We start from the raw sequence: 12790 nt of genomic DNA on the forward strand, positions 1-12790 counted from the left end.
TTTTTTTCTGGACTGAGCCAGATTACCAGTTCTTTATTAAATTTCTTTAACAGATGTTAGATATCAATTTCATGACATAAATATATCACACAAAAACATACTACCATAAACTAAGCCTAGGTAGCCTTCAATTCATCTACTTGAATTGATAAAAATCACATTAGAATAGATTAAGATTTTATTTTCTTCTGAGAAAAACAGAGACTAGAAGTAAAGTAATATATAAAAATTAAATACTAAAACAGAAAACACTGTTAACAGTATAAAACATTTTTTTTATAAATACCATTTAAGCCCACAAATGTAGTTTACTTAGGTTCTAAATTCAAATATTACAAAATAGAATTAAAGGATTTAAAAATAAATAGACTACAGTTTCTAAGAAAGATGGATTGTAAAATGTAGCACCTGTTGGAAAATATTGTGTACGAATACAGTTATTTAAATTTGAAGCAATTCAACCAGCAAGATTTCTAAATAGTAGTTTAATAATATACATTTGTGAGACCAAACTTTATTGTACTATTGTTTGCTAAAATATATTACAGAAATGTACAATATCAAAGTGTATTATATATATTGTCTAAACATATTATTTTTTTGTTGAACTATAAATTTTTACTAATTTTCCTGTTTCATGAATTAAGAATCATTTATTGTTTTATTCTTTATTATAATTTATTTCCTTTTAGTTTTGCTTCTTATTAATATATTTAATTTATATATAATCTTACATTATTTTCATGTATATAAATGAAATTATTATCAAGTATAGAACAAAAAAAAAAAAGAAAGTTTAATACTACTGAACTGTGTTTTTTCCCCCACTTCTGCTACTGCTTATTGCTTTTAACAAGCTACATTTTAAATGTTACTTTGTTTTCACTATACTTTATGATTAAATTAATGCATACTTTGTTTTCCAAAATTTACCCTCCCCAATCCTCACAGGAAATAAATTATCTGTTAATACATTTTTTTAAATTTCATTCTGAAAAGCTTATGCAAAATTGAAATGTCATGTCTCAACACATTTTTTTAAAGAAACAAAAACTAACTAAAAAATATAGTTTTGGAATCAGTCATTTACAAATACTGAAATATGTATTTTAAAAGTTTGTCCTAGACAATTTTTTAAGAAGTCAAGTAAAATGTAATGTAATACATTTCTATAAGATTTAAAAAAATTATATTACATTATTTCATAGTCATAGCATCATCCTATGGTCATTTTTTTGTTGAGTTCCAAGCACTTCAAAAAAAAATTTAATAGAATAATACTTAATTTTCTTTAGAGAAGGTAACAAACAAATTTTTTTAAACTTCCCACATCAAACGTTTTAATAATTTAATTAAATGATTAATGACTTTAAATACTGAGTTGGTATGAAGGAGGATATAAGTTTTTTAAAGTAAATACATTTTGCAATTGATCTAGTCATAACAGAATGAATATACTACCAAGAAATTGATATATATTCGTAAATATGTAGAAATCCCATTTAGCATGTTACAAACATATTTGAAAACATGATTAAGAACTAAGTCAGTCATTTTAAATAATTACTAAATGAAAAAAAATAAATAGAAATGGAGAACATGCCTAAAAGAAAAAAAAAATTGTGGATTGAGATTTGACTGATTTCTTATATGACCAGCAGTCACAAAATAAATTTACAGGAAATTCCCACTTTTTCTAGTTTTAATAAATGATATGATCAATTTTTATAACATTATATCAGACTTCTTTGTCTAAAAGCTTTTTACTAAACTTCTATTATTTTTTTGAAGAATTTTCTTACCATTTTTGTTAGTGAATGGGTAAATATGAATTAATATCACGAAACAAATAATAAATTGCATTTTTAATAAGAGATCAATCTTGCTTTAGTTTTAATCAGGAGTTTATTAAAAATGTATAACAATCAGATTTATTTATAATTAATATTACACGTCAGATGATTCTCTTTTTTTCTGCTTTTCGATTTTAATTCGTTTCCTATTCAAAACATTTTTATCTCTCTTTCTATCTGCTTTAGCTTTCATCATGCTAACATACAACTTCTTATATTTTTTTGGAACCATTTTTTCTCTTAATTTATATTCCTGCTGTTCAGCCTTCTTTAATTCCTTTGGATCTGGAGCAGTAGCTTTTCCTGTCACAACAGCCATCTTCTTTTTCTGAAAATATTTTAAACAAAATAATTAATTAAGAACAATTCCTTTAATATATTCATTAGGATGATAGTTGTTTTTTTTTTTTTTTTGTATAAAAACAGATTATAACCAGAAGAAAAATGTTTAAATCTTAAATAATGGGGATAGTTCTTGAACTACTATGTAATTTGATCACCTACGAATTTAGTTCTGAAAAAGTGCCAAATTTTCTGTATAAGGTATTTTCATCCACTCCATATGTAAAAAATATATCTTAATATTCATGATTTCATAAAGAACATTACTGTAACATGATTTTATACTGAAAACTGTTTTTAGTTTGTATTAATTTGTGTAAAAATATAGAAACCAAACAAATTGAAGCAAATTGTGGTTTTAACTAAGAATTTATTTATCAAAATAATGAAAGAAACAATGTAATGTCATTGATGTAGTTCTACAATAATAAGTTGTTTGCTTTGATTAAGTTTCTGAACAACCATATTATAACTTTTAAGATACTTCATAAAAACAATACAAAAACATAACCAATCAGAGGTTTCATTACACTTTGTAAAATTGACACAAACATTAAATTAACATTTATTAATTTTGTTTTATATAGTTTTTGTACATGAAAATAAATATGACAAATTAAACAGCTTCTTAATGGTGATGAAAATTTCATCTTTACCTAAAATTATTTATTTACCCCACATATATTAGTAAAATTAAAATAAATCAGGATAAAAAAAAAGAAAAAAGTTACTTAAAAAACAGTAAAGTAAATAAGATTAATTAGTGCAACAAAGATAATATAAAAAGGGAAATATTTTGCTGAACATATCTTGAATGTTCATGGTTGAATATAAAACCATGATAAATTATATTATATCATAAACATTGATAAGTTTATGAAACTACTTGGCATAAATTCAAACACAAATTATGAAAAGTTTAGTCTGTCAAAAATTTTACCTGTAGAACATAGATACGGCCAATGAACTAGAAGAATCAACAATCGGGCTTTAACACAAAAAAGTGATTGTATCAAAAAATGTTTCCTGAAAAACAATATGATCATCTGATGTTCTCTATGAAATAATATAATTTTTTTTATCAGAACTAAGATAGGAAGGAAGAATTTACAGACTGGACAAAATCAATCAGTAATTACACTGGCATACTATTATGTATAATAAGAAAAATCATGATGTTCTCTAGATGCACAGTAACAGATTACTTATATTACTAAACTTTCAATAAAATCAATAATTTCATGAGTCTTAAAAAAAGGCAGAAATCACAAAAAAAAACTTAGTGTTATATTTTTCATAACTGTAAAAAAACTAAATAAAGGTATAAAATAAGCAAAAAATTTACCAAGTTTTCTCGCAGTTTATCAGCATCGTCTTTATTACTTTCATCATTTTGTATGTTTTCTTTTTGTTTTTTATTCTCTGGTTTATCATTTTCATCATCACTGCCACTGTTATCACCATTTTTATGAGCATTTTCAGTTGTTTTCTTTTTCTTCTTTCTTTTGGGTATAACAATTTTAGTTTCTTCTAAAGAAAGAAAAATCAGTAAATAATTGCTTTAAAAGCAAATAACAACTCTTTCACTAAATTTTTTCATAAGTGTAGATAAATACTTGTAGCAAAAAGAAAATGAAAAAAAAAATGTTTTTCAATTCCCATAAAATTTATTTCAAAAATGACAGTTTTGATGCACAGTATCCTCCACAGATGTTACGTACAGGATACAAAAAAATTTGTATCTGTATTTTAAAAAAATTTGTATTTGTAATTTTAAATAAATTTTGTGAAAATCAAAAAGTATATTTTGTTTTCATTTTCTTTTTAAGATGGATTTTCACCAAGTAAAGGCTTCATCCATCGATTATTAAATACTTATAACTTATACTTACACAAATTTCATTACACTAAACAAAGTACATAAGTTAAAATAAAAAAAAAAAACAAATAATATAAATAAATATATATAGTGTAGAAACTGATTACACATGCCCATGATCCATGATGTCAGTGAAATGATGTTTTTTTTAGATCAGACAATTCAGACAATTTTAAAAACATCTGCTAAACCATGCATTGAAATATAACATTCTTCTAGAATCAAGTTGATACATATAAATTTTTTTTTTACTTTATTTCTTATAAAAAATAGTAGTAGCAACAGTTTCTATCACACCTTGATTTTTTTTTAATATAAATTACAAGAAAAACAAACTATTTACTATTTCAGAGAAAGAATAAAAAAATTACTGGAGTAAAAAAATGTACAAAAGCAAAAAAACAAACTGTACGAGGCTAAAAAAACAAGTTTTAATAACAAAAAATTAATTGAATTCTTAACATCTGATAAATTGAAAAACCATCTGCAAAGACCATATTGCTATCTGAAGCAAGTTACAAAGATTAAGATTTAAATAAGTCCAAATATTCGAAAAAAAAGATCTTCTACAGTTAACACTGAAAAAACCAAGAAATTTTCAACAGTGGAGAATAAAAATGATTGTGCTTGATGATGCAAAAAAGTACAGTAGTTGCAGGAATAAAATATTTTGATACACTCAAGAGCAGAACCTTGAACAATTCCTATAATTCATAAACTAGAAAGCCAGCACGACAAACACATCCAAAATAAATATAACACAGAGATTATTTTAATTTTTTTTTTATTTTATGAATATAATTTTAGATATTTCCAACAAAAAATGAAGTAAATTCCAAAATACTTTGGTTCAGTAAATGTATAAGTAAAAAGCATAAACTACCAAACACGAAATAAAGAATATGTTCTCAACACAAATCCCAAGGTTTTTTAGTTTTACATACCAAGGAATTAACATGCTCTTTGTATGTAAAGTGGGTTAAATACCAACATAAAATCCTTAGCTGAATACAATGTTTTAGTTAGATGTTGTCTAAAATGTAACTGAAAGGTATATTATTTCCTTGACAAGAAGATGACAAACTTGCACTTAAATCTATTTAATCTTAATTCACGTGTATACATGCAGTTGCAGCACTAGCAACATACATATATGAGGGACAATCAGAAAGAAAGTTACACCCCATCTATGAAACAAACATAAATTTATAAGACAATTATTTTTTTTTATTGAACAAAAAACTACATATTTTCATCTATTTTTCAACGTAATCACAAAGTTTTTCTAAACACTTTTCATACCTTGCAACAAGTTTTTCAGTTCCTCATAAAAATTTTCATCCGATTTCCTTCAACCATTTATAAGGACTTCTTCCTTCAGTTCATGATTCATTAGTGAAACGCTCTCCTCCCAGGTCTCGCTTGAGAGGACAAAACAGGTGATAGTCACAAGGTGCTAGGTCAGGGCTGTAAGGCAAATAAGACCAAACTTCCCACTTGAATTTTTGCATAACTCCTTTGTCACATGAGCTGAATGAGGTAGTATTGTCATAAAGAAAAACAACCCCATCACTCAATCTTCCGAGTCTTTGATCTTTAATGGTTTTACGCAATTTTTTTAGTCTCATTCGAATGAAAAAGTACAAAGGGATCAATTTCAAACATAAAACGAAATAGGCTACTTTCCATTAGGACTTCAGAAGCCACTGTCAATAGTCAAACAATTTCTGTTAATCTGAAAGATCTGTACACAAGTCATCACAACAAAGCAGTGTAAAATATAAATCTTGCCATAAGTTTTCACGATTTAAATTTGAAACCATAGCGTGTAGCAAGTGTGTAACAATTTAAGAGAATAGACACACCAAAACATTTTAATTATTATGACTGGCATCTCAAAAACGTTGATGGACATATATATCCAATGCAGTACTTCATGTCAGATGAGACACAGTTTCATTTATCTGAGCATGTTAATTTGCGCAACAGGTATTGGATGACAGAAAATCTTCCACCAGATGTTTGAGCATCTACTTCATGATGAGAAAATCTGTGTATGGTTTTTAGTAATCATATAGTGGTGTGAATATTTTTTGACCAGACTGTCAATATAGAAGTGAAGCGTAAAAAAATGTTATGCCGATGTGAAAGAGTATGGCTTCTTTCAAGACAGCACAGCATGTCACATCAAATGATTCACTAGCATGAATATTCATGCGGCTTTTGCAGAAGAATCAACTGTCAGCAAGGCAATGGCCTTCACATTCCACATATTTGTCTCGTTTTGATTTCTTTTCTTTGAGGTTATTTGAAAGATATATTTTATGAATCAAACCCCCACATTATCGATGAAGGTGAATGTTGAAGAAGAAATTCACAGCACTGACAACATTTTGCATCAGGTGACTCTCAAATATGATCACTTTAGCACAAAAGCGCACTGCTGTGTAGGGCGCTTTCTTTAAACATTTTTTGTAAAAATATGGTAAATATGTAAACTTTCTCTAATGTAAATACAGAATTTAATTTAATTTACCTTTTCATTTCATTAAAAAAATATTACATGTTGCAATTACGTTTAGTCTGTAGCAGTCTGGTTTTAAGTTGGTCACCCAGTATGTAGTTATACTGTTTAATGTAGAAATGATGATTCAATATGATTGTTATTGATTTTGATGCTAGTGTCTAGGAAATATATTTTTCTGTTAGAGTAGGTTTATCAGACTGCAACAAAACTTCAACAAAAGGAATAGTAGGCTAAATACTGGCATCAATATCTAATCAAATGTATAAATCAAACTTTCATTACAATTAATTACCTGCATTATTTACACTATTCAACTTCACTTGTTCAGGTGGTATATAATTTTCCTGGCCATATTCTTCAGCATCAACAAATGGTGATAAATGGGGTGGGAGTTCAACACCAATAAAGTATTTCTCAACTGGTAATAATTGTCTGGCATTGACTGAATCAAACACCCACTGCGGCTGGACATAATATCTAAAACAGCAAGAATTAAGTTAAGAACACAAATATCTATCATTGATTATAATATTTTGTGAATAAAAATTTTTATCACTTTAAAATCCTAATTTTTTACGACGGTAAGAAAGAAAAATCACTTTATTGACAGCTATATGTAAATTTTTATTAACTTATCAGATTCTGCTAAGAGTTTTTAATGACATTATTTACATTATTATAATATAAAGCTTACATTATTAAAGGAATCCTTAATTTCTGTTGGCAGTGGCATTTTTTGTAGTTTTAATCTGCATGCAGAAAACATTATAATAATTAATTCATAAAAAGTTTATATAAACTTGTAAACTGGTTTGTAGTGTTTTTTAGGAATAAAAAGTTAGAATGTGGTGGGAAAGAGCCACTTTGTTAAAAAAGTTTACTGCATAGCAGTTTTATATTCCTACATCCTCTGCTGTAAAATCATTAATAATAATAAATCACACTAGAATTAAGTTATCTACAAAAAATCATCATTCCACCATCGGACAAAATATAATATAAAATTATTTTAATATTTAGGAAGAATAAACATTTAAAAAAAAATTAATAAGCTGATGAACAAAATCCTGCAACAACCCAAAAATACCAGCAAACTAGAATGGATAGACAAATTGAAAATTAAACATAATATACATTAAGTAAGAATGCAACACATTTACAAATCAATATAATTAAAGAATGCATGCTAGTTACTACAGGTTGATGAGTAATTTGTTCCTTACAAGATTGTCACTGACAGCCAGTATTTCTACAAAAACATAAATATAAAGGAATACATCTAGTGAAAAAATTAACCAAGCAATTTCACTTTAATTCTCTCACTTTCTCCCTTCTAACCTGTCTCTTTTTATCACAGAAACTAAACCAACAACTCTATGTCTTCTCAAAAATCAAATTTTATTTATTTATTTAAAATTGTAATAAATATATTACATACACAACAGTTAATTAATGGACGGGACAAGATACAAGTTAATTCTGACGCAGGATAGCTTCTATCATGGATTTCTTTTCTCTCATTACACTAAACACACTGCTAAGTTTAAGAGTATACAAATTAATACGACACGTGCACTGTCTTCCACTGGGTGGAAGGCTGTTTTGTTTCAGGGTCATAACCATAACACCAAGATTCATCCCCTATTATATTTCATAAAAAATTTGGGTCAGTTTGTGCCTGTTCTTTCCAAGTACTCCAATCACTAATTTTATTACGATATGCCATCGTGGCAATGAATTTGGCTGAATTTGATATGCTGTCGTGGCATGAAAATTACTGGAAATTGTTTGTAATGTGGGTACATATGGTTTAGGTGGTGAATAGTATAGAGTTAGGCGCGGGGTCTTTGACCTTCCACAGGAAGGCTGTTAGTTTAGCAGTTCCTGAGGGCTACGTGGTAGTTAGGTGTCTGAAGGCAAACTTGACTAGGGCAGAATTTACAGATATGGATGTCTTTTCAGGCATCTGCATCGGTGGCATCTCACAAAGCCGGACTAATGACTGTGGAATGTGATCAGTTTGAGAGCTAGAAGATGTCCTCCGATTAAGCAACTAATGGCTAGGAACAGAGGGGGTGGTGTAGTGACCAGACACACTACAAGGCAGGTGTTCTTCTCCCTCAGAGGTGGAATTGAGATGTTCTTTCCAGACACACTCTCAGATGGTTCTCCCACTGTTCATCAGAAAACAGTCATGTCTGTGTTCTTTCCAGACACACTCTCAGATGGTTCTCCCACTGTTCATCAGAAAACAGTCATGTTTGCCACGATGCATCTCATATTCAAATCTTCACTTAGGATTCTTTGGCATGAAATCCAGGAAATTCCAGATATTTCCTCCAATTCGTTTATTGTTCTGCAACAATCAAACATAATGACACTGCACAATTATTGAACATTTTTGTTTGTTCTGGAAGTTGAGAAGTGACCTGAACAGGGTTCATCTTCAAGTGAAGTTTGGCTACTTCTCAACCAGGCAAACTACTTGTAAATTCTTGCCTGGCTTAAAGCTTCCTTCCTGCAATCTTCTCAAAGAATTTTTTACTGTTTTTGTCAGTGTTTTCTTTAACAGTAAACAAAGTTTGATGTTGGCACATTGCTCCTTAAAATTTGCCAATCAAAATCACTGAGAGGGGCTTAAAAAAACAATCACTCTGTCTGCTACAATGGTTACTCATGAATGCTATCTAACCAACTAGGCAGGGAGAGAGCGTCTAGTAAACATACCTAGCAGGAGAGGGCAGCACTCCAACCCACTTGCCTAGAAAAAATAATTCTAATTTTTTTTTGGGTATCCCCAATACAAATAATTTGTATTATTTTATTAAATTATGATACAGTGACCCTGCAACTCTCGTTTGGAGCACACAGAAATGATAAGATTTTTTTGGGTCTGACAGATTGCTTCAACAACTAGTAAATATAATAAATGGATTTTTTAGTATTATTTTCTAATATTATTACCAATTACCAGGTTTCTGGTGGTTTCCAGTTCAACCAATGTATTCAATATGCTGAAGATATGAATACTAAGATTTTTTTAAACAAGAAATTTAAGATATGTACTACAACAAGCATTTCCTGGTAAGTAGCTAAATGCTTGTTATATATGACAAAAACTAATTCAAAGAAGCAAAAAACCTAATTCATTACTTATTAAATAAAATAATTAATAAACTTATATTAACAGAAAATACTGTATCTTTTAACCTTCAAACCAACATGATTTTTAGACACATACTGCTTCATTTTTAAGCATCAGAAACAAAAAAAAACAAAAAAAAAACGTATAATAGAACACACACATATTTTTGGTAATAATTTTGTTATAGACTATAAATAATTTGTTTTAAACACTAACTGGTATAGTTTGTTAGTTTTGTAAATTTTAACCAGTAGATTAAAATATTTTAAACAATTTTTTTTCAAAAATATTTATTAGGTGATGATGTTGTTTCATACAGGTGATTTTACTTCCACCAGTACTTGTTTTGGCACAGCATTTATGCATTCTTAGTAAAATACTCTAAAACAACAGTTTTAGAGTATTTTAAATTATATGTATTGTTATATAATTTTTATAAAATTTTCTTTTTATCATGAATCTGTTTAAGGCAAAAGAAAGATTCAAATAAATGTAATGTGATTCAGAAATAAATTTGTTCCAGTTATTTTAAAAGATATCATTTGTATTTTTCATTTATGACATATTTTCACTAAATTTTTTCAATGTTATAGTATCTTGTTACTGTAAAATTAGTGTATCTACCAATAATATTACTGACTTCAAGTAGACTACACTAACACAATGAGAATTACAAGTAAGCATTTAGATACCGTATTTTTATTTTCATGTTAAACTGTGAAATTCATTCATTCTACAAACATAAAATAAAAAATTTGGAAGGAAATATTCAATAGAATTTATAAACTGAATTTTTAGAAAAAAAAAATACTCATAATATTTTTTTAAGCCTCAATGCAAAAAAAAAATAGAATTTCTGGATTAGAGAAGTAGGCTGCCAAAAAATCTTTTTTCTTTTAAATTATAATAGTACATACATTTTTCAGAATACAATAAATAATAATTGCAAATTTATAAAGTACTTAATTTAAAGGTTTTAAAAACAGCATACCAATACTAATAGAGCCTGTTACTTAGAAATAATTTAACTGGTGGTTCTATGGTTAATATACTGTGCACTGTTTTTCTACATTACAGTTCTATTGTCATGTACTTTATAATCAAAACTACATGTTAAATACACTTTTTAGAACAGAACCTTGAAATAAAAATGTACCTATTAATATAAAAAATGTACATACTCAAATAAAAATAATCTTACTGATTTTGAACCTTGGAATACAGTTGATTTCCAAGTCATGTAATTCAAAGACAAAAAAAATTAAAGGTATTAAGGCAGGATAAGCCCTATGCAATATTACATTAAATAAAGGGTAACATTAATTTGTTTGATTCTCCCAATAAACAAAAATGCTTTGCTACCTATATGCCATCTGAATACATCTAAAACATGTTGAGATATTTTTTATCATTAATAAAAAATAATTAAATGATTTAAAGTTTTTTTTGCTCTACATTACATGGGAATGCAGGTAAGTAATTTATATGTAATTACTTATGCATAATGATCTTTAAAATGAAAGATTTATAATAGTTATTAGCAATTAAAAAACTACAAATTGATTTATATTTTTTATCTTTTTAAATTATGAATTTAATGGTAATAAAATTGGTCTTTTACAGTTTCCTGTTTACGTGACAGGACTTCACATCCTGAAAGTACAAATCTTTTTTTAACTGAAAGCAGAAAATTCTGATCATTTTACAACTACACCCAATTTTATAAAATTTTATAAAATTTCATTAGATTGAAAATTAGAAATGAATTCAAATATGCGAGTACAGTATATTCTTTTATTTAACCTGTTTTTCTTTTAAATAAATATTGTAAAAGATCTGGTACGAACTGCTACAGCAGTCAAGAAATGAAATTTATTTTTTTCATTTTTAATATTAGTATATTACTAGAATTGTGACATAGAAAAAATGTTTCAGACTTCTTGAAAATTTGTGGCACATGCATCAGAGGGCTTTTATGACTAAAGTATTCTTGTATATTGTTAGAAGGAATATACAAGCTTGTGGACCACTGGACCAAGTGTATTGAAAAGGGAAGTAACAATGTAGAAAAATGATGTATATATTGAACCTCAGTCTACCTTTATGTAAATAAATTGTAGAAATGAAAAGTGTAGATAATTTTTGACTCGCCCTTGTATATTCAATGTAAATTAAACTTATGCAAACTTACTTAATCTTAGTATAACTGAAGGACTGATAGTAGATATTATCAAAGAATTACGTAATATGATACACTGGTAAAAACATTTATTTTTATTTTTTTTCTATTCAGCTATTGTACAATGTGCAAAAACTACAATAAAAGTGAGTGAACCTTATAATCATAAAAAATTATTATCAAATTTACTTATAAATCATTCATTAAAATTACCTTGATATAAACTGCTTATCAATAGAAGGCCTATCAACAATTTGATGTGTGATACTTTCATCAGTTTCGTCAAACGTAGCACCAACAAATAAAGTTTTATCCCATGACACTTCAGCACCAAAACATCTTAATGTGAATACTAAAGGTAATCTAGGTACTTCTCTGTTAATGAATACACGTAAACCTTTAAACAGTGATTTTAATTTCTTAATACTCTCTGCTTCTTGTTTAGCCTTTTGTACAAGAGCATCATCTGCTTCCTGTGCAATTAAAAACACACAAAATTATTATACATTTTTTCCAAATAAAGAAAATAAAGTAGAAATTTTGCTTGATCTGAGTTAAAGTGAAAATAATTAATAAAACGAACCTTGTGGTACATTCAAACAAATAAATTTCTGCCCACACTCATTCAAAGCAGCACCCCACATCTTTATAAATAAATCAGAATGTCTACATATATAATTCTTAATTTATTCATTGTAACAACACTTGCATAAAACTCAAGGACCAGGGAGTTGATTTTAATGGTTCTTTAGTGATCTTTGAAAATGATTTAGGCATAAATTTATGAATATAACTTCATTATTGGGTAAACAGTAAAAGCATATCATTTTACCTTTAAACATCACTTTACATGCAGTAATATTTT

At 27.6% G+C, this 12790-nt stretch overlaps 1 protein-coding gene across 1 annotated transcript in view; it reads right to left on the reverse strand.

The window, feature by feature from the left end:
• Positions 1-1846: 1846 nt before the first annotated feature.
• Positions 1847-12790, reverse strand: part of LOC142323746 (pescadillo homolog) — a 32903-nt gene continuing 21959 nt past the window's right edge. The window contains exons 7-10 of the mRNA XM_075363914.1: positions 12139-12398; positions 6894-7078; positions 3541-3725; positions 1847-2181 (exon numbers count right to left, since the gene is read on the reverse strand). Of these exons, the coding sequence (XP_075220029.1) occupies positions 1948-2181; positions 3541-3725; positions 6894-7078; positions 12139-12398 (864 nt within the window). The 3' untranslated portion in view covers positions 1847-1947. The remainder of the gene's footprint in view (positions 2182-3540; positions 3726-6893; positions 7079-12138; positions 12399-12790) is intronic.

Source organism: Lycorma delicatula, chromosome 4 (assembly GCF_047948215.1).
Source record: "Lycorma delicatula isolate Av1 chromosome 4, ASM4794821v1, whole genome shotgun sequence".
NCBI classification, from domain to species: Eukaryota; Metazoa; Arthropoda; class Insecta; order Hemiptera; family Fulgoridae; genus Lycorma; species Lycorma delicatula.